At 48.2% G+C, this 22236-nt stretch overlaps 1 protein-coding gene across 1 annotated transcript in view; it reads right to left on the reverse strand.

Annotated features, from left to right (window-relative positions):
- Nucleotides 1-1831: 1831 nt before the first annotated feature.
- RELT (RELT TNF receptor) overlaps nt 1832-22236 on the reverse strand; it is a gene marked incomplete at both ends in the record, with an annotated part of 31021 nt that continues 10616 nt past the window's right edge. Inside the window, 7 exons of the mRNA XM_081326767.1 lie at nt 1832-1873; nt 1978-2161; nt 8884-9108; nt 10663-10744; nt 12463-12543; nt 14313-14570; nt 15112-15197. Coding sequence (XP_081182893.1) covers nt 1832-1873; nt 1978-2161; nt 8884-9108; nt 10663-10744; nt 12463-12543; nt 14313-14570; nt 15112-15197 — 958 coding nt within the window. The remainder of the gene's footprint in view (nt 1874-1977; nt 2162-8883; nt 9109-10662; nt 10745-12462; nt 12544-14312; nt 14571-15111; nt 15198-22236) is intronic.

The following is a 22236-nucleotide window of genomic DNA, read 5'->3' on the forward strand; positions in this document are numbered from 1 at the left end:
CAGTGTTAGAGCTTTCTTTCTTTCTTTTTCTTTCTTTCTTTCTTTCTTTCTTTCTTTCTTTCTTTCTTTCTTTCTTTCTTTCTTTCTTTCTTTCTTTCTTTCTTTCTTTCTTTCTTTCTTTCTTTCTTCTTTCCTCTCTTTCTCTTTTCCTTCCTTCCTTCCTTCCTTCCTTCCTTCCTTCCTTCCTTCCTTCTCTCTTTCTCTACACACACACAAACACACACACACACACACACACACTCAAAGGTGTCTTCCCTCCTCATTCAAGTGGAGGAAGGCACGTATATCACGCGCACAAGCACAGGCACACATCATCACCATCAGCCTCCTCAGCACAACTGTGTTCAGATGCTCAACAATTTCAGAAAGAGTTTGGGGGCTGGATGGGAGACCATCAGGAAATCCCAGGGGGTGTGGCTAAATGGGGAGGACAAGGAAACATGGGGGGGGGGAGAAACGGAAACCGCAACCGGGTCCAACCTCCGTAGGGTTGCCCAGGAAATGACATGGATGTGTCCACACGGCCAACAGGTCAACGTGACGGAGGTGCCTACAGTTCCACTAAGTCCTGGGCCGCAATAAGAAGAGGTTTTTTTCTTTCTCGTCCTACCCGGCCTGGGTGGCGCGTCACGGAGCTGCCTCTGAGCCGTGCAAAAGGAAAACGTAAGCAAAGGGGCTCCTCCGGCCATCATCTCCAAAACCTTTGGTCCTTTCAAGTCTCTTTGCAAGCTGGGAGGGTCCTCTGGAGCTGCCCCCCCACCTCAGCAGAGTCCCACCCAAACGGGGTCCAAGGAGCAGGGAGAAAAGCCGGCCAGCCGCCACCTTCGCCAATGCCCAGTCCATGCGCAGCAGGCGGGAAGGCGCTCCTGACGCGCAGCGTCCACAAATGTTGTGTTGCTCCTCCTTCTCGGCCGAGCGGGGCAGTCAAATGACAACCTGCAAGGGAGGGAGGAGATTGGAGGATTAAATTGCCATCATCAGGACAAAAGAAGGAGTAAGATTTACTCTCTGCAAGGAAGCCACTTGTGTGTAAAGAGAGTGCCAATCCCACTCCCTTCTAGCACTGATGAGGTTCCCTAGTTGGGTCATGAAAGGTCTGCAAGAATACCACCAAGCTCAGAGAGCACCAAGGACCCCAGTTATTGTTATCTCCTCCTCCTCCTCCTCCTCCTCCTCCTCCTCCTCCTCCTCCTCCTCCTCCTCCTCCTCCTCCTCCTCCTCCTCCTCCTCCTCCTCCCTGTAATCCCCTCCTTTCTAGCCGTGATGATGTTACCTAGTTTGGTAATGAAACAACTGTAAGAAAACCGCCAAGCTCAGAGAGCACTGACCCCACAGTGACTTTTCCTCCTCCTCCTCCTCCTCCTCCTCCTCCTCCTCCTCCTCCTCCTCCTCCTCCTCCTCCTCCTCCTCCTCCTCCTCTCCACAATCCACCCTTCCTTTTAGCACTGATGAGGTTCCCTAGTTGGGTCATGAAATGTCTGCAAAAAAACAACCCAGCTCAGAGAGCACCAAGGACCCTCACAGTCGTCTTCCTCCTCCTCCTCCTCCTCCTCCTCCTCCTCCTCCTCCTCCTCTTCTCCACAGACCCACCTCCCTTCTAGCACTGATGATGTTCCCTAGTTGGGTCATGAAACATCTGCAAGAAAACAAACCAGCTCAGAGAGCTTTAAGGACTCCATTGTCCTCCTCCTCCTCCTCTCTGCAAACCCCACTCTCTTCTACTTCTGATGACGTTACCTAGTTGGGTCGCGAAACGTCTGCAAGCGAAACCGCCAAACTCAGAGGGCACCCAGCACCCCACAGTTCCTCCCTGACCTGCAAATATTCTCTTTTATCGATCTTTGCTCAGTCCTGGATCTCCTGGCTGGTAGCCCTGGGAAGACGAACCCAGACTGGCTCGCTTCCTCGATCTCTCACGGTCTTCCCCCCTCCCCCCCTGGAATTCCCTCAGCAGTTGCAGAGACCCCGCCGACTTACCTCTTGCTGACTCTCTGCCCCGGTGGGCCGTTTCGGTTTCCCCCCATTGCTGGCCAGCAGCTTTTGCTCTGGGGCGAGGGAGGCGGCGGGGGGCTCACTGGGCTGGGCCTCCCCCACCCCCTCGGAGATGGTCTTCAGTTCGGTGGGGTTGGGTCTCTGCTCGGGGATACGGGCCACGCGGAACCTGTGGGGAAAAACAAGAGGCCCCGTGGAGTTGCAATCCGGACGCAGAAGCTGAAGGCATCTTGCAATTTTTGCCCATTGCAGGTAGGCCTCGACTTACAACGATCCGTTTAGCGACTGAAGTTTACAATGGCACTGGGGGAGAAAAAAACAACACCCCGGTCCTCACACTGACGACTGTGGCATCGTCCCAGTCGTCGCTTGATTAAAATTTGTACAGTTTGTACCGGTGCTCCTTGACTTACAAGGATTCATTTAGTGACTGTTGGAAGTTACAACGGAACTCAAACAAACCCAACTTATCTCCAGTTCCTCACACGACTATTGCGGCGTCTTCGCAAGTAGTTGCACGATCGAAATTTGGACGCTCAGCTCCTGGCTTGTACAGGGAGTTCTTGACTTACAGGGATTTAATTTAGTGACCATTTATATCATATTCATAAATGGAATGTTTCAAACATTATCCCATGGATTCTGTCATCTCCCGAAGAGAAGAGGATAGATGTGTATTGAACCGGCAATAGGCATTTCAAAGGAAAGGAGAAGCCTTTTGAACTGGGGAAACAAAAGGGGGGGTTAGCATCTGGTTTTTGTCACGGTAGACAGCATTAAACAAAAGGGTCCTAACTTCCTCTTTCCCACGAGATGGATGATATGAGAGGAAGGATGGGGGGGACTGACCAAATGGGGATTAAGGGGGGTTAAACCGGGAACTCTTTATAAGGGTTTACATCGTGGAAATATTAAGCCCTGTCTCATTTCCTACAACCGAGCACGTCATAGTAAAGATTTCTTTTGGACTAAAATCCTGACTCCAAGAGTTTATGTCTTCCTAAGACGTGGTTTGGGGTGGGTCCTGACATTAGACAGGGCTTGCAACGAAAGTCAACCCGGGAAGAAGAACCTTACCGGGGGATTTTGCAAATAAATATGATGTCTGACGATGAAGCAAGAAGGGAAGAAAGCCCCACGGAGAAGGAGCCTTCCCCCCAGCCGAACTCCCAGAAACATTGGGAAACTGAGGCATCATATTCCTCCTGGGAGGAAACGGCGGAGCAGCACGAACAAAAACCCCGGTGGTCGCTGGGCGTTGGAAGGAAAAGTGAGTGGAAAAAGGCTTCGAGAGAAGTGACCCTGAGACGGAGCGACCACCAACCGGAATGGAAACAAGAGATGGAGAACTCCCTGCACGCCAGTGAGGAAGAGCGGATTCTGGAAAAAGCTATTGACTTGATGAAAACAACCCTGAGCTCACTAAGGGAGGAGAGAGCTGGAAACCACAACACCTGGGGTCGCAACTGGAGGGGTAACGGAAGGGACCCAACACCTGAAACCCCAGGGCTGTCCAATGGAACAGGAGCCGCTGACTCAGCGGTACCCACCCCCCAGACCCACAGATGGGGATCGAGATGAGGAGCGATACACTCCGCGGCGCAGACAACGATCCAGCCAAAGATTCCCACCCCTGGAAGCAAAATTCAAGGGGGAGCCATCACGACTGGGATTTTTCCTAACCCAAGTCCTCAGCTACATGGAAGAGTACGGACGGGACATCCCCAGTGACAAAACACGCATCCGAATTGTGCAATCTGCCCTGGACGGGACGGCCGCAGACTGGGTGGTGAACCTGCATGACTCCAACGCCCCAGAACTCAACGACTTCAACCGATTCATGTCATCCTTGAGGCGACGATTTGAGGACCCTTTGGCTGACCGGAAGGCCCGGGAGAGAATCAAGACGGTGAGGCAGGGCAGGAGAACAGTGGCCGAATATACCCAAGAATTCCGAGCCATTGCCAGCAAGCTGAACTGGCCAGAAGACATCCTCCTCAGCCATTTCAAAGACGGTCTAAACTACGACCTGTATGACGCTTGCCTGCCTCGGGGAGACCCCTACCATCTCGATGACTGGTATGTCCTGGCAGAGGAAGTGGAAATAGACCTATTGAAAAGACAACGCAGAGGAAAACCATGGGGCCGCCCGCCACTCGAGCAAACACGTGAGGGGGAAAACCCACCGGCCACGGCTAAAAAATCAAAGGGATGTTTCAATTGCGGGAGAGAGGGCCACCGTGCTGCAGAATGTCGTTCGAAAGCCCCTCCACGCAAAACAGAGGCACCATCTTCCAAAAAGCTGGGGAAGTCTCAAGGCAACCCAAAAGAATCTTCCATGAAGGGGACAGAGGCTGTAGAGTCCACAATTTCTGCCAAAACCTGGGATTGGACTCCGGCCTACACTGCAGGGGCGGTGGACACCTCGGAAGACAGCTCAGAGGGAGAACCTTTGGTAAGTGGACCTCTTCCACCCATACTTAAGACAGTAACTATATTAGCTTCCTCTGCACCAAAAGCCAATGAAATAAAAGCTCTGATAGACTCTGGCTGCATCCGCTGCCTCATCAGCCCAACGCTGGTGGAGGAACTGAGCATCCCAGTGAGGAGGCTAAAACAACCAATCTCCTTCAGTCAATTAGACGGGTCTATAGCAGGGGGGGGACCAGCTACCCTAGCCACTCTACCACTCCACATGTCCCTGGGGTCCCATGAGGAAGACATAACATTTATAGTGGCCCCAGGCATGGCATGCCCAATGATTTTAGGACTAGAATGGCTGAAGAAATGGAACCCCGGGATAAACTGGAGGACTGCAGAACTCAACTTCCCAAAAGGGGAACAGGAAAACGTAAAACCCCCAAACACCCCCCCAACCCAGAGGGAGGAAAAAGCAGCAGTGGGGGAAGAGAAGGGGCTAACAGAGATACCGGAGGAATACAGGGACCTGGCTGAGGTTTTCAGTGAGGAAAGAGCAGATGAGCTCCCCCCCCACCGCCCCACAGACTGCACCATAGAATTCAAACCTGGGGCAAAACTCCCAAAACCCAGGATGTATGCCATGAGCCCAAGGGAAATGGCAGAAATGGAAAGATTCATAAAGAAAAACTTAGAAAGAGGATTTATTGAGCCCGCCAAACCCAAAGTAGCCGCCCCGGTTCTGTTCAGGGAGAAGAAGGATGGTTCCTTTCGTTTGGTTGTGGATTACCGGAACCTAAATACAATTAGTGAATGTAATCTATACCCCCTTCCCCTAATGAAGGATATGCTATCCCACCTATCGAAAGGAAAGATTTTTACCAAACTAGACCTGAGGGAAGCATACTACCGTATTAGGATTAAGGAAGGAGACGAATGGAAAACTGCATTCAACTGCCCAATGGGGTGCTATCAATTCAAAGTATTGCCATTTGGACTGCAAGGGGCCCCCGCAGTCTTTATGCAATTAATTAATGACGTACTGAGAGAGCACCTATATAAGGGGGTCCTGGTTTACCTCGATGACATCCTTATCTTCACAGAAACCAAAGAGGAACATATCAAACTAGTCAGAGCAGTCCTGAAGAAATTGCGAGCTGCCCATTTATATGCTAAATTATCGAAGTGTGAATTTCATAAGGAAAAAATCGACTACCTGGGATATCGCATATCCCCAGAGGGCATCGAAATGGACCCAGAGAAGGTCAGGGCAGTACTAGAGTGGGCACCCCCCCGCACACGGAAGCAATTGCAAAGTTTCCTGGGGTTTGCAAATTTCTACCGCCAATTCATCCCTGCATTTGGCCAAATAGCCATGCCCCTCACAAATTTGTTGAAAACGAAGGGGGGGTCACCCGTGAAACCCAGCCAGCCTCTGAAATGGTCAATGGAATGTCAAGCAGCATTTGAGAGGCTAAAGAGACTCTTTTCTGCGGAACCTGTACTTAAACACCCAGATCCCAACAAACCTTTTGTAATACAGGCAGATGCGAGCGACGTAGCAGTCGGAGCCGTATTACTACAAGAAAATGATGAGGGGGCGTTGCAACCTTGCGCATATACATCCAGGAAACTTACAGAAACTGAACAACGATGGCCAATATGGGAGAAGGAAGCATTCTCATTAAGGTGGTCATTATTAACTTGGCGTCAATTTTTGGAAGGAAATAAAATACCTTTCCAAGTCTGGACTGACCACAAAAATTTAGAAGCATTAAAAACGCCCAGGAAGCTCACTCCTAAGCAAGCCCGCTGGTCCCAACACTTTCACCGATTCAATTTCACTCTCAAACACTTACCGGGGGGAAAGAACTTCCTGGCAGATGCATTATCCCGCATGCCCCAATATAACAGCACAAGAGTTACTGACTTTAAACCACTTGTACCGGAACAACAACTGGCAGCACCAGTCACCACCAGGGCACAAGAAAAAATGAAACCGAAGGTAGATAGCCAAACTGGAATAGAATTCAGGAAATCTTTGGAAAGTGATGAATGGTTCCAGAAAAATAAACATGTGTGCACAATTAAAGATGGACTGCCGTGGGTGGGGGAGAAGCTATATATACCTGCCACACAGAGAATCAATTTCATGCAACTGTGCCATGATACAAAATCAGCAGGACACTTTGGCTTTGTAAAAACCTTACACTTAACTAAAAGGCAATTTTGGTGGCCATCTATGAAAAAGGACATAGAAAGCTATGTGGGTAGCTGTCAAATTTGCGCAATGGCCAAGAGGTTACAAGGGAAATCGCCAGGACTGTTACAACCAGTGGCGAATCCCTCAGCCCCATGGAAAGAAATAGCCATGGATTTTATTGTGGAACTACCAGAAAGCAACGGAAACACCGTTATCTGGACTGTTACTGATCTGTTCTCTAAGCAAGTCCATTTCATACCTTGCCCAAAAATTCCTACTGCAAAAACATTAGCAAAACTTTTTGTACAACATATTTACAGATTGCATGGAGCACCACTACGCATCATATCTGACAGGGGGGTGCAATTTACCTCAGCATTCTGGAAGGAATTTTTATCTCTGTTAGGAACCACCCAAGGACTGACATCTAGTCATCACCCTCAGGGTAATGGGCAAGCAGAAAAGGCTAACTCTGTACTTGAACAATATTTAAGATGTTATGTACATTTTCAGCAGAACAATTGGACAGACCTGCTGCCTTTCGCAGAAGTGGCATATAACAACACAATTCACTCCAGCACAGGTTACACTCCTTTTCAAGTAGCCACAGGCCAGAGCTTCAACCCCATACCTGATCTAACCCCAAAAGAACCGGTAATTCCAGAACTAAAGGAATGGATTGCTCAGTTACAATACACCTGGCCTATTGTCAGAAAAGCATTAACAGAGGCTAGATTAGCACACAAGACACAGGCAGACAAGAAAAGATCTGATCCCACACCGTTCAAGGTGGGAGAGATGGTATATCTGTCTACAAAATACCTTAAGTCTCTCCAACCCTGTAAAAAACTAGGACCAAAATACATTGGACCTTTTCCAATTAAAAGAATCATAAACCCAGTAACAGTTGAATTAGAACTACCTAAAAATCTTAGACGAATACACCCAATCTTTCACTGCAGTCTAATAAAGAGAGAACAACAATCTCCCCTACGAACAAAAATTCCACCACCACCACCCCCCATCATGGTGGAAGGAGAACAACATTTCGAGGTGAAGGAAATTCTGGATTCCAGGAGACATCATGGAACAACTCAATATCTAGTGGCTTGGAAACACCTCCCCTCCTCAGAAAATGAATGGGTCAGCAAACACCACGTTAAAGCACCAAAGCTGCTTAAGAGATTTCATACAGAATATCCAAACAAACCGAGTTAACATTTACACATGTTATTTTTTCTTCTCTTTTCTTTTCTCCCCCTACAGATGGACACATCTTTCTTCTAAGGAGAGCGGACTGTCAGAATCCATTTATATCATATTCATAAATGGAATGTTTCAAACATTATCCCATGGATTCTGTCATCTCCCGAAGAGAAGAGGATAGATGTGTATTGAACCGGCAATAGGCATTTCAAAGGAAAGGAGAAGCCTTTTGAACTGGGGAAACAAAAGGGGGGGTTAGCATCTGGTTTTTGTCACGGTAGACAGCATTAAACAAAAGGGTCCTAACTTCCTCTTTCCCACGAGATGGATGATACGAGAGGAAGGATGGGGGGGACTGACCAAATGGGGATTAAGGGGGGTTAAACCGGGAACTCTTTATAAGGGTTTACATCGTGGAAATATTAAGCCCTGTCTCATTTCCTACAACCGAGCACGTCATAGTAAAGATTTCTTTTGGACTAAAATCCTGACTCCAAGAGTTTATGTCTTCCTAAGACGTGGTTTGGGGTGGGTCCTGACACTCATGTGGCATTGAGAAAAGTGACTTATGGCCGTTTTTCATGCTTAACGCCGGCTGCAGCGTCCCCACGGTGATGGAATCGAAATTTAGGCACCTTGGCAACTGACTCATATTTATGACGGCTGCGGTGTCCCAGGGACATATGACCCCTTTTTGCCACCTTCTGACCAGCAAGGTCAATGGGGAAGCCGGATTCACCTAACAACCATGTTAATAACCTAATCGTCAAAGCGATCCACTTAACAACTGTGGCGAGAAAGGACGTAAAATGGGGCAAAATTCAGTTAAAAACGGTCCCACGTAGCGACAGAAAGTTTGAGCTCCATTGTGATCGTTAGTCGAGGACTACCTGTATCCTATTTCTCTTGTTCCTCCTTCTAGGCATAGAAGTAGTAAGAGTTTGACCTCTTAAGGACTAGCAACTTGTGTTTGTTTTTGTTGTTGTTAATAAATAAACAGCAGAGAGGAGGCTGAATCCTACACTGGGCTGGCAAGTCGTTCAAAGGTGCACCTTGGGCCTTACCTGCCCACGGAAAGAATGGTGATTTCTCCTGGCCGGGGGTGTTTCAGGGCGTGGCTGCCAGGCAGGATGGTCGTGGACACGGCTTCGGTGGACCGTAGCATCTCCGGCCACTTCTTCTGGCTGCAGCGGGTGCAGCTGGGGCCCGAGCGGACGGCCAGGCCCTGGATGGTGTGGAGGTGGTGCTGATGCTGGCAAATGTGCGGAATCTGGGGCAGGAGATGCAACCTGGGCAGGGCGGGGGAAGAAATGACCGTCATTTGGGGGGACCAAGAGAAAAAGGAGGCAGTCGGAGACTGGCTAGGACGGTCTTAGCAGGAGCTGGATTGGCTCGGCTTGGTTGGGTTTCAAAGCCCATCATCCTTAACCCTGGACTCAGAAGGATGGGATACAGTGTTCGGGGAAAGGCGATCGAGGAACCAGATTTCCTGAGCCGGGAAAACTGGGGTTCAAATCCCCGTGCGATGATTCAAGTGGCTTTGCACAAAAAATAATAATAATTCAGCCATAGCCATAGCCCTTAAGACTTATATACCGCTTTCTAGTGCTTTCCAGCTCTCTCTAACCGGCTTACGGAGTCGGCCTCTTGCCCCCAACAATCTGGGTTCCCGTTTTGGCGACCTCAGAAGGACGTAATGCTGAGTCGAGTCGGTCAGGATCGAACTGCCGGCAGTGGGAATGCAGAGTTTGCCTGCAATGCCACATTCTAACCGCTGCACCACCATGGACACCAGCTGGGCCCAGAAATAAGCCCGTTAAGAAGATTCACGGGTTCAAAAGTCTTAAAATGGCGCTTGGGACATGCCTAAAAAAGGCTCAGGGTTTTGAGGGCATCACGGCAGCTACCATGGCGCCTTTTGACACAAACAAACACCCCGGACACCCACAACCCCCTACAAGGCTGTGATTTGCACAATCCACCAGACCCCAAACAGCAGAAAAAGACGCCAGATTAAAGCTTTCCGTCTTCTGCTAATAGGGAACCATCATATATAATAACTATTATATATATAATTGTTTATAATGCATTATTTATTTATTAGATTTTTATCCTGCCTTTATTATTTAATTCAAGGTGGCAAATATTCTTTCCTATTTTCATCAGCACAAACGACACCGGGAGGTGCATTGGGCCGACAAGAGACTGGCTGAAGGTCACCCAGCTGCCTTTCGTGCCTAAGGCAGGACTAGAACTCACCGCCTCCTGCTGAGTGGCCCAAAGTCACCCAGTTGGCTTTCATGCCTAAAGCAGGACTAGAACTCACCGTCTCCTGGTGATTGGCCCAAAGTCACCCAGTTGGCTTTCATGCCTAAAGCAGGACTAGAACTCACCGTCTCCTGGTGATTGGCCCAAAGTCACCCAGTTGGCTTTCATGCCTAAGGCGGGACTAGAACTCACCGTCTCCTGGTGATTGGCCCATAATCACCTAGCTGGCTTTCATGCCTAAGGCAGGACTAGAACTCACCGCCTCCTGCTGAGTGGCCCATAATCACCCAGTTGGCTTTCATGCCTAAAGCAGAACTCACCGTCTCCTGGTGATTGGCCCAAAGTCACCCAGCTGCTTTTCACGCTTAAGACGGGACTAGAACTCACTGTCTCCTGGTTTTTAGGCCAGCACCTTAACCCCTAGCCAAACTGGCTAAAATTGCCCCAAAATCTTTGTGATCAAAGTCTCTTCCAGCACAGCCTTCCTGTTGAAAACCTTCCAACTTTGTGGAGCAGAAAGGCTGCAAAAAGAGAAGAGATTTTTGCACCAGATAGAAGGAAAGTGGGTCACCTACTTGTTCACAGGCTTGTAAATCGGCTGGGCGAGTTGCTTGTTGTGGTATTCTTTCAGCATCTCTTCCAGGACGGCTGCATTTTCTGTCGGCAAGAAATTTGGGGGAAAATCAGGTTTTTAACAATGGTGCCGAGGAAATGAAAGCGAGCGAGGAAAGTTATGACATCTCCACGGCACGGTAAAGAAAAAAAAATCAGATTTCTGGAGGGTGGCTTAAACCATCCAGCGCTTCGGTGGGACATCTATTGCAAATCTGCACACACAAACACACACACACACACACACACACACACACACACACACACACACACAGAAATGCACACACACATATAAACCTGGAAGACAGCAATGACAAACAAAATCCACGATGCACCCAGAAAACCTCCCAAGGACAGTTTTTAGGGGCTGAGTTCAACCTGAAGCTACCTTTATTTTTCTCTGATGGCTCTTCCCAATATCCTGCTTGGATGCTAACATAAACAGGAAGTCCTCGACTTACGACCACACCTGAGCCCAAAATTTCCACTGCTAAGCAAGGCAGTTTTTAAGCGGGTTGCGCTCCATTTTACAGCCTGCCTCCAGAAGCTGCGAATGCTCCAACACTGGAAGTTTTTAAAGCTACGTCTGAAATGGTACTATCGGGTTTCCTGCCTGAGCAGGGGGTTGGACTAGATGACCTCCAAGGTCCCTTCCAACATTATTGTTGTTGTTGTTGTTACAATTTACATTGTTTGTTAAGCGAATAGTCTGGCTTCCTCCATGACGTTGCTTGTGGGAAGTTGGCTGGGAAGATCGCAAAAGGGGATCACACGATCCCGGGACAGTGCAATACCTACCAGTTGCCAAGTGTCCGAATTTTGATCCCTTGAGGCGGCTTCAGTCACACGGCTGCAGCTTCCATCTATGCTTCCTTCACACACAGTTCATTTAGTTCAAAGTTACAACGGCACCCCCGGGGTCAGGCGATTTACATTCAGATGCTTGGCAACTCACATTTATGACGGTTGCAGTGTCCCAGGGGTCAGGTGATTCCTTTTCGCAACTTGAGGAGCAAAGTCAACGCGGAAGCCAGATTCACTTAACAACCGGGTTACTTGCAGTGATTCGCTTAAGAAACGTGGCAAGAAAAGTTGTAAAACGGGACAGAACTGACGTAAATTTCTCAGCAACATGGATTTTGGGCTCATTTGTGGTCGTGTGTTGAGGACTACCTGTACACACACACACACACCCCACTTGTGATGCCAAAGCAGAAGTCAAACGCTACAAACAAGGCAGGGCATTCGTATCTGTTGTGGGTCTGGGGCAACCTCGGCTCTTTTATGACTCATGGACTTCAACTCCCAGAATTCCTGAGCCAGCATGGCTCAGCTTGGAAACCTCTCACTTTCCCCTCAGCATGGCTGGCTCAGGAATTCTGGGAGTTGAAGTCCACGAGTCATAAAGCAGCCTAGGCCTAAATCAGGGCTAGGCAACCTTGGCTCTTTTGTGACTTGTGGACTTCAAGTCCCAGAATTCCTGAGCCAACATGGATCAGCTTGGAAACCTCTCACTTTCCCCTCAGCATGGCTGACTCAGGAATTCTGGGACTTGAAGTCCATGAGTCATAAAAGAGCCGAGGTTGCCTACCCCGGGGTCTCCTTACTCTTGGTTCTCAAAGGCTGCTTCTTCGTTATTCCTTGAAACTAACGCAACAAACTGGTCCTCCTGAAGAGCGACTGACAACATCGACAGGACCCACAAACACACCCTGGATCTGATGGACAGGACAGGGAAGGCTTCCTCCGAAAAGAGCCCCCACCTTTTTTCTCGGTGATCAGCCGCACCAGGACCCCGATGGTGTCCTCGTTCACGTCTTCCGTCTTATAGCTCGAACTGTTCCCTAAAACAAGGAAGTTCACGGTTAGAGCCCTGGTTTTGGAAAACTAGTTTGGTCTAGGGGGTGAAGGCATCGGGCTAGGAATCAGGAGGCTATGGGTTCTAATCCCGATTTAGGCACGAAAGCCAACTGGGTGACTCTGGGCCAATCACCAGGAGACAGTGAGTTCTAGTCCTGCCTTAGGCACAAAAAACAGTTGGGTGGTTTTTGGCCAATCACCAGGAGACGGTGAGTTCTAGTCCTGCCTCAGGCATTAAAGCCATCTTGGTGACTTTTGGCCAATCACCAGGAGACGGTGAGTTCTAGTCCCGCTTTAGGCATGAAAGCCAACTGGGTGACTTTGGGCCACTCCGCAGGAGGCGGTGAGTTCTAGTCCTGCCTTAGGCATGAAAGCCAACTGGGTGACTTTATGCCAATCACCAGGAGATGGTGAGTTCTAGTCCCGCCTTAGGCACAAAAGCCAACTGGGTGACTTTGGGCCAATCACCAGGAGGTGGTGAGTAGTAGTCCCACCTTAGGCACAAAAAACAGTTGGGTGACTTTTGGCCAATCACCAGGAGACGGTGAGTTCTAGTCCCGCCTTAGGCACAAAAGTTGGGTGGGTGACTTTGGGCCAATCACCAGGCGATAGTAGTGAGTTCTAGTTCTGCTTTAGACATGAAAACCGGCTGGCTAACTTTGAGCCAATCGCTAGGAAACACTGAGTTCTAGTTCTGCCTTAGGCACGTGAGCCATTTTATTTGGCGCCGTTCTAACTTCGAACAGTCACTAAACAGACAGTTAAGGACTACTGACATTGTACTTTAGAGACAGGAGACGGCGCTATTGCTGCATCCGTTTCTTATCCGGCACCAATAGGCTTTCAGAAGCTGGACATCTGGACTGTAGTTGGCCAGGGAAAGCTAACCTAGAGCTGAGCCTGCAGTTCCACAGGGTCAGCTGTGCGACTCTGCCAAGCCTCAGGCGCGCTCACGTCTGAATCCTCAAAAGATACCCAAGAGTTTTGTGGCATTCGGGACTCAAGCTAATTTTGCTCCGTCGGTCTTTGCTGCTCACACCATGCAGCAGGATGGGGAAATAAATGTGAATTTTTAGATTCGGCGAGACTGCAACTTCAACCAAGGGATTTCTGCAGTGGGCAGTTTACGCCCGTCATGAGAATCAGCAGGGAGAACAACCCAGTTCTATATCTAGGTAGGGAAAATAAACAGCTCGTGACTACGGCATAAGGCGGAGACGTCCAACTTCGGCCATTTTAGAAACTGTGGACTTCCATCTCCCAGAATTCCCCAGCCAGCTATGTTCTACCTATTCCTCAGCCAGCTATGGCTCTCTCTCTGATAATTAGGCACTATCTAGTCCAAATGTGGCCACTTTTAAGACTTGTGGACTTCAATTCCCAGAATTCTTCAGCCAGCATGGCTGGCTGAAGAATTCTGGGAGTTGAAGTCCACAAGTCTTAAAAGTTGCCAAAGCTGGACACTCCTGGTCTAAGTCTTCTGCCTTGAGCAGAGGGTTGCACTAGAAGACCTCCAAGGTCCCTTCCAGCCCTAGGGCTCTATGGTTCTAGATGTCTAGAGCGGGGATACCCAGCTTGGGAGGTTCTGTGAAAAGGGCGTCCAAGCCCCTCACCACTCGACCTTGAGCCATCCGAAGAGAGGCCACTGCTGCAAAGCACGTGCAGAGCGCCGAAGGAGGTCGAGAGACCTATCCGGCATAGCCAGGGCTGCAGGAAAAGCGTTCGCGCGCCACACAGGCCGTATCCCGCTCACCGGTTCTGTCCGATTTGGCCGCCTCCTCGTCCGTCTCCTTCTGGGCCGTGCAGTGGTAGCCCTTTTTCATCAGCAAGTTGCAGAAGAGGATGCCGAGCAAGCCCATGATGCAGAAAACCGGGACGATGGCCAGCACCGCGTATTGCGTGGCGCTGTCCTCCGGCTTCCCATCCCGGGTGCCGTTCAGCGCCATTTTCTCGCCTCGTCGCGGAGGGGCCTCGGCGTTTCGGCTCAGGCGAGCGGGACGCTTTCTGGAGCCTTCGGAGGGGAAAAAGGGTCGGGAGAAGAAGAGCGGAAGAGGTCAGCGGTGGGTGCAACGGCACACAGGCAGTCCTCGACTTACGACCGTTCGTTTGGGGACCGTCGTAAGCCGAGGACCGCCGGCGATACCTGCCGACTCTTTGCGAAGGGGAGAGTGGAGAAACGAGTGGGGACGACGGCAACATCTGGAAAACCAAGAAGAGGCAATGCCAGGAGCAGAATGTGGCAGGACATCCATGGGCCACTCCCTGTCTCAAGAGGTTCCCAAGACCTGCTGCAACGTCTCCCCTTCCTTGAAATCCCAGGAACGCTTCCTTGTGGTGAGCCGACCGTGTGGTGGCTCGCAGTTACTCGCTTAGCAACCATGGCAAGAAGGTTCGTAAAAGGGGGCTCAAGGCTGGCGGAGGACCGTGTACACTTGAAAGGGCTAGTTCTTGGGGTACACAGCGATGACGCCCCGCGGAGCTTCATGTGCTCAGGGCACGGACAAGCCCTTGTTTGAACGGACAGGCAGCCCCCTCCCCTGCTTTGCTCTCACCGTGACATCCGGGCACCCCTCCGGGGGCAGCCAGACAAGGGAGGCACGTACTTCTCGGATCCGTCTCCCCATCTGGACTGTAGTACCTGCAGGAAGCAGAAAGAGGAGAGGTAAGGAAAATCTCGGGCGAGCAAAGAAGCATCAAAATGTCCATCACAAGGAGCAGATGGATGTTTCGATGGCCGTCTCATCTGAGGAAGGGACGGGGGGGGGCTCTGTCTTGCATTCTGGGGAAAAGGGGGGGGGTCTAATGGCACCCAGAGATCTTGCCTGAGTAAACCCAGCCATAAATCAGTGCTAAGGTTTTGGTTCTAGGTAGTCTATTCTGCTTATTATCTCTCTCTCTACATATATATGGCTCAGTGGGTTAGGACGCTGAGCTTGTCGATCAGAAGGTCGGCAGTTTGGCGGGTCGAATCCCGAGTGCCGCGTAGCAGAGTGAGCGCCTGTTACTCGTCCCAGCTTCTGCCAACCTAGCAGTTCGAAAGCACGTAAAAAATGCAAGTAGAAAAATAGGGACCACTCCGGTGGGAAGGGAACAGCGTTCTGTGCGCCTTTGGCGCCTAGTCATGCCGGCCACATGACCACGGAGACGTCCTCGGACAAGCGCTGGCTCTTCGGCTTTGAAACGGAGATGAGCACCGGCCCCTAGAGTCGGAAACGACTAGCACGCACGTGCGGGGGAACCTTTACCTTTACCTATATATATAAAATCTCTCTATTATTTATTATCTATCTATATCTATCATCTATCTATATCTACATATCTATCTCTATCATTTATCATCTTTCCTTCTCTCTCTCATCTCTCATCTCTTATCTATCATCTATTTATTTATCTATCATCTATCTATCTATCTATCTATCTATCTATCTATCTATCTATCTATCTATCTATCTATCTATCATCTATTTATATCTATATCATTTCTCTATCATCTTTCCTTTTCTTTCTGTCATCTATCTATCATTTATCTCTCTATCTTCTTTCCTTCTCTCTCTCTCATCTCTCATCTATATCATTTCTCTCTATTTTCTTTCCTTCTCTCTCTCATCTATCTATCTATCATCTATATCTATCATTTATCTCTCTATCACCTTTCCTTCTCTCTCATTTCTCATCTATCATCTATCTATCTATCTATCTATCTATCTATCTATCTATCTATCTATCTATCTATCTATCTATCTATCTATCTATCTATCATCTATCTATCTATCTATCATTTATCTATCTATGTCATCCATATCTATCTATCTATCTATCTATCTATCTATCTATCTATCTATCTATCTATCTATCATCTATCTATCTATCTATCTATCTATCTATCTATCTATCTATCTATCTATCTATCTATCTATCATCTACCCTACCACTTACCTACCTATATATCTACTTACAAACTATGCTTACATATATGCTTACAAACTATGGTAATGTTGGGCTTCAGTAATGTTTGAAACTGATGAATCAGAATCAGAGCTGGAAGGGACCTTGGAGGTCTTCTAGTCCAACCCTCTGCTCAAGCAGGAGGACCTATACCATCTCAAACAGCTGGCTGTCCAGTCTCTTCTTAAAAACCTCCAGTGATGAAGACCTACAACTTCCGGTGGCAGGTTGTTCCGCTGGTTAATTGTCCTCACTGTTAGGAAGTTTCTCCTTAGTTCCAGGTTGCTTCTCTCTTTCATTAGTTTCCATCCGTTGTTTCTCGTCCTGCCTTCTGGTGCTTTGGAGAAGAGGTTGATCCCCATTTCTTTGGGGGAGCCCCTCAAATACTGATGAACGGACTCTCTTGAGTGATACTGTACAAAGTCCCAGCTTCCAACTAGCAAAGCCAATGGGGGAAGCCAGATGTGCTTAACAACTATGCAATTTGCTTAACAACTGTGGTGGTTCACTTAAGGACTGCAGCCAATAAGGTCATAAAATTGGGGTGGGATCCTCTTATTTGAACAATCCGGCCTGGTCTGATGGGGTTGGAGTTTGGATTTGGTTTTAACATTTTTTTAATCATTGTTTTATATTGGGCATAATTATTTAATTCTTTTTAACTTTTGTATGTATATTTTGAGATTTATTGCCCTGTACACCGCCCTGAGTCCTTCGGGAGAAGGGCGGTATTAAAATTTAATAAATATAAATATATATAAATATAACAATGGCCTCGCTTAGCAACGGAAGTTCCTGCCCATATTGTGGTTGTAAATCAAGGACCGCCTGCATTGTAAATTGTCTCTTTCTGGGGACTGGGCTTAGATGTAAGGACACATGAAATAAAATTGCAATTCACTCTGTTGCAGAGAGTGCCTTATTCACGATCAGGTGAGACCTGCACCTGGATCCGGTTCAGGAAACAAAATCCAAAGGGGGAATTTTGATCTGTCAGCCCAATTTGGCTCTGGAATCCGCAGCGGGAATTATGACTAAGATCACATTTAATTTCTCTTCTCCCGCTTTGGACTCCACGGGCCCAGCTGAGTTCAACCAAATTTTGTGGTGACTCACTCAAACTCTCTCAGCCTTTTTGCACCCTGGAGTTCCTCACAAAAATGCTGCAATTCTCACATGTCTGTTCCACGTGAGATGGTCACATCGCCACAATTTACAAAGTTTTTGGCTGGAAATTTATAGACAATGGATTCACTTAACGGCCAACGCCCAAAAGATCATTGAACTGGGGACAGTCACACGGGGATCCGATTAACAACTTAATGACCGTGATTCTGTGCTCAATTGTGGTTGTAAGTTGAGGACTATCTGTGTAAAAGCCACCTCAAGCGTCTCACCAACCATCATGACCATGTCAGGTCAGCGAAAGTTGGAAAAACGCAACTCCCCAACAGCATTGCCTAAAATTGCCAGCGCTGTCGAAGATACAGGTAGCCCCTGACTTACGACCACACTTCAGGCTGAAATTTCAGTCACTAAATGAGACCATTGCTAAGTGAGTTCTGCCCCACTTTACAACCTTTCTTCCAACACTTGTTAAGTGAATTGCTACGCATGTCAGTTTAGTAACGCGGTCATTAAATGAATCTGGCTTCCCTTTTGACTTTTGTTTGTCAGAAGGTCGCAAAAGGGGAATCCCATAACCCGTCATAAAGATGAGTCAGTTGCCAATTGCCTGAATTTTGATCATGGGACCTTCAGGATGCTGCGACAGTCATAAGTGTGAAAAACATCCAGAAGTGACTTTTTTCAGTTCCTTTGTAACTTTGAGTGGAATAATGATGATGACGATGACAACGACGACGACGATGATGATAATGGAAGGTACCTTGGAGGTCATCTAGTCCAACCCCCTGCTCAGGCAGGAAACCCTATCCCATTTCAGACAAATGGCTGCTCAGTCTCTTCTTAAAAACTTCCAGTGATGGAGCATTCACCGCTTCTGGAGGCAGGTGGTTCCCCTGGTTCATTGTTCTAACTGTCAGGAAGTTTCTCCTTAGTTCCAGGTTGCTTCTCTCCTTGACGAGTTTCCATTCTTCGCTTCTTGTCCCGCCTTCAGGTGCTTTGGAGAATAGCTTGACTCCCTCTTCTTTGGGGCAGCCCCTGAGATACTGGAAGCCTGCTATCCTGTCCCCCCTCCTCCTTCTCATCATTAAACTAGATATCCCCAATTCCAGCAACCGTTCCTTATATGTTTTAGCCTCCAGTCCCACTAATCCTCTTTGTGGCTCTCCTCTGCACTCTTTGTAAGTCAAGGACTATCTGTGCCTTGCAAAGCTTTGAAAGTTTGGAATACACAGGCCTGCCTAAGTTCAAACATGTTTTGGGGGTGACTCAACGGAAGCCTCTCAACTTTCTTCTCCCTACAGTGTTCCTACAAGATCGGGCCATTCTCACATGGCTCTTCCAAGGATGCTGCAGAGTTCTGAGCCCGCAGGGGGGACTCTCTCGCTCTCGTCAAGGAGTCGCCTCGTTAATCAACACCCACACCCAACATTCAAAAGATCTGAGCGGTTTTTCAGTTTTGTTCTGTATTCTCTTTGGCCGCCCCAAAGAGGAGTTAGTGACTTGCAATCCTGGTTAAGGATCCTGGCTCTTTAGTTGCCCAAGGACGACGACCAGGTTGCAAAAACTGGGTTTCTGTACGTGTATCTTCCTGCACCTGCAAGATTCCTGTTTTGTGTGTGAGAACTAGCGAGGACGAGAGAGAGGTTTTTAAGAAGAGACTGGACAGCCATTTGCCTGAAATGGTATAGGGTTTCCTGCCTGAGCAGGGGGTTGGACTAGATGACCTCCAAGGTCCCTTCCAACTTTATATTATTATTATTATTATTATTATTATTATTATTATTATTATTATTATTATTATTATTATTATTATTATTATTATTATTATTATTATTATTATTATTACCACAGGTCTTCCTCAGCTTGCAAAAGTTCGTTTAGTCACCATCAGGGCTTTTTTTCTCATAGAACGCTCAGAACGGAGTTCCGGCACCTTTTTTGGATGGAACCTTGTAGGGTAGGCAAGGTGGGTTGTATGGCATGTCTGAGTTCCGGCACCTTTTTCTTTTACAAAAAAAGCACTGGTGACCATTCAAAGTTACAACGGCGCTGAAAAAGGTGAATTATGACCATTTTTCATACTAACGACTGTTGCAGCATTCCCAGGGTCAAGTGATCAAAATACAGAAGCTTCACAACCGGCTCATATTTATGACGTGATCCCCTTTTGCGACCTTCTGACAAGAAAAGTCAACGGGGAAGGCAGACTCACTTAACAACCGTGTTACTACTACCTTGACAACGGCAGTGAATTACGAAACAGCAGCAGCAGGAAAGATCACAAAATGGGGTCCAATTCACTGAACAACGGTCTTGCTTAGCAACATAAATTCTAGGATCAATCGTAGTCTACGTTGTGGATGACCTGTACCAACAGTCTTTGACTTATGACTATAAGCCAGCGCAGAATTAAGGGAATCCCTGCAGTTGTTAAGACAGTAACATGGTTGTTAAGGGAATCTCACTTCCCCATTGAGTGGGCTTGTCGGAAGGTCACAAAAGGGGATTATGTGACCCCAGGACACTGCAACCGTCATAAATATGAGTCAGTTGCCAATTTTGATCACGTCACCACAGGAATGCTGCAACGGTCATAAGGGTGACAAACAGCCATTTTTCAGTGCCATTGTAACTTCAGTCACTAAACTAGGGGTAAGCAACCTTGGCTCTTTTATGAATTGTGGATTTCAACTCCTACAGTTCCTGAGCCAGCATGGGGGAAACTATGGCCCCTTCATGACTTCATGACTTCAACTCCCAGAATTCCTGAGCCAGTCTGAGAGAAACTTTGGCCCCTTCATGACTCGTGGACTTCAACTCCCAGAATTCCTGAACCAGCATGGGAGAACTATGGCCCCTTCATGACTGGTGGACTTCAACTCCCAGAATTCCTCAGCCAGCATGGGGGAACTATGGCCCCTTCATGACTCGTGGACTTCAACTCCCAGAATTCCTGAGCCAGCATGGGGGAACTATGGCCCCTTCATGACTGGTGGACTTCAACTCCCAGAATTCCTGAACCAGCATGGGGAAACTATGGCCCCTTCATGACTGGTGGACTTCAACTCCCAGAATCCCTCAGCCAGCATGGGGGAACTATGGCCCCTTCATGACTGGTGGACTTCAACTCCCAGAATCCCTCAGCCAGCATGGGGAAAAATATGGCCCCTTCATGAGTCGTGGACTTCAACTCCCAGAATTCCTGAGCCAGCATGAGGGAACTATGGCCCCTTCATGACTCGTGGACTTCAACTCCCAGAATTCCTGAGCCAGCATGTGGAAACTTTGGCCCCTTCATGACTCGTGGACTTCAACTCCCAGAATTCCTCAGCCAGCATGAGGGAACTATGGTCCCTTCGTGACTTGCGGACTTCAACTCCCAGAATTCCTGAGCCAGCATGGCTCAGCTTGGAAACCTTTCCCTTTCCCCTCAGCATGGCTGGCTCAGGAATTCTGGGAGCTGAAGTCCACGAGTCCTAAAAGAGCCAAGGTGGCCTACCCCTGCACTAACTAAACCAACAGTTGTAAGTCGAGGACTGCCTGCAATCTTCCTATAGGTCAGCATGAAGTAGATTGCTGCTTTCTGCAGCTGCTCGGTGCAAGAATGTAAGGAATCTGGTTGCAGCCCCAGGGGTGAGTTGGTCAGTGGGCAGCTACAAAGCTCAAAGAAAGACGAGAACCAGTGCTGGCAGCCAACCCCCCTCCATTTGCAGTGGGTTGCTAAAAAAAACCAGAAGTCCAGAAGCAGGCATGTGTGTGGGTGTGCACGCACATGACAGACATGTGTGAAGAACTGTGGGGATCCTGGCACACTCAGCACGCCAGGCAGGAGGTCCCTGAGGCCAAAGCTGGTGCATGCCCAGGTGCTTAAGAAGGTCGAGGCAGAGCCCAGGTAATAATAATAATAATAATAATAATAATAATAATAATAATAATAATAATAATAATAATAATAATAATAATAATAATAATAATAATAATAATAATAATAATAATAATAAAGTTGGAAGGGGCCTTGGAGGTCATCTAGTCCAACCCCCTGCTCAGGCAGGAAACCCTATACCATTTCTGCAGAGTTCCAATCTCTAGCCCTAGGAGAGTTTTCTGTTCACAGGTTGCATACAGTAAGTCCCCAACTTGCAACGCTTCATTTAGTGACCGCTCGAAGTTACAACGGCGCTGGGGAAGAAAAAAAAGGGACTTAGGACTGCTTTCCACACTTGTGACCGTCGCGGCGTCCCTTATGCCTCCCTTTTTTTCTGTATTAGCCGAAAAAAGCCAGTACAGTTCTTGGATGTATAAACAGAGAATCAAAATCACGTGAAGTATTAGCCCCGCTTTATAAAGACTTAGTAAGGCCACACCTGGAACGCTGGATCCAGTTTTGGTCACCACATTAGAAAAATGATGCTGAGACTCTGGAAAAAGTGCAGAGAAGAGCAACGAAGAGGATTAAGGGCCCGGAGACACAAACATATAAAGAACGGTTGCAGGATTTGGGTATAGGCCGGTCTAGGCAAAAAGAAGGACTAGGGGGGACATGATAGCAGCCTTCCCAATATTTGAGGGGCTGCCAGAAGGAAGAGGGGGGGTCACGTTATTCT

Source organism: Vipera berus, assembly GCF_964194415.1.
Source record: "Vipera berus genome assembly, chromosome: 4".
In the NCBI taxonomy this organism is placed as follows: Eukaryota; Metazoa; Chordata; class Lepidosauria; order Squamata; family Viperidae; genus Vipera; species Vipera berus.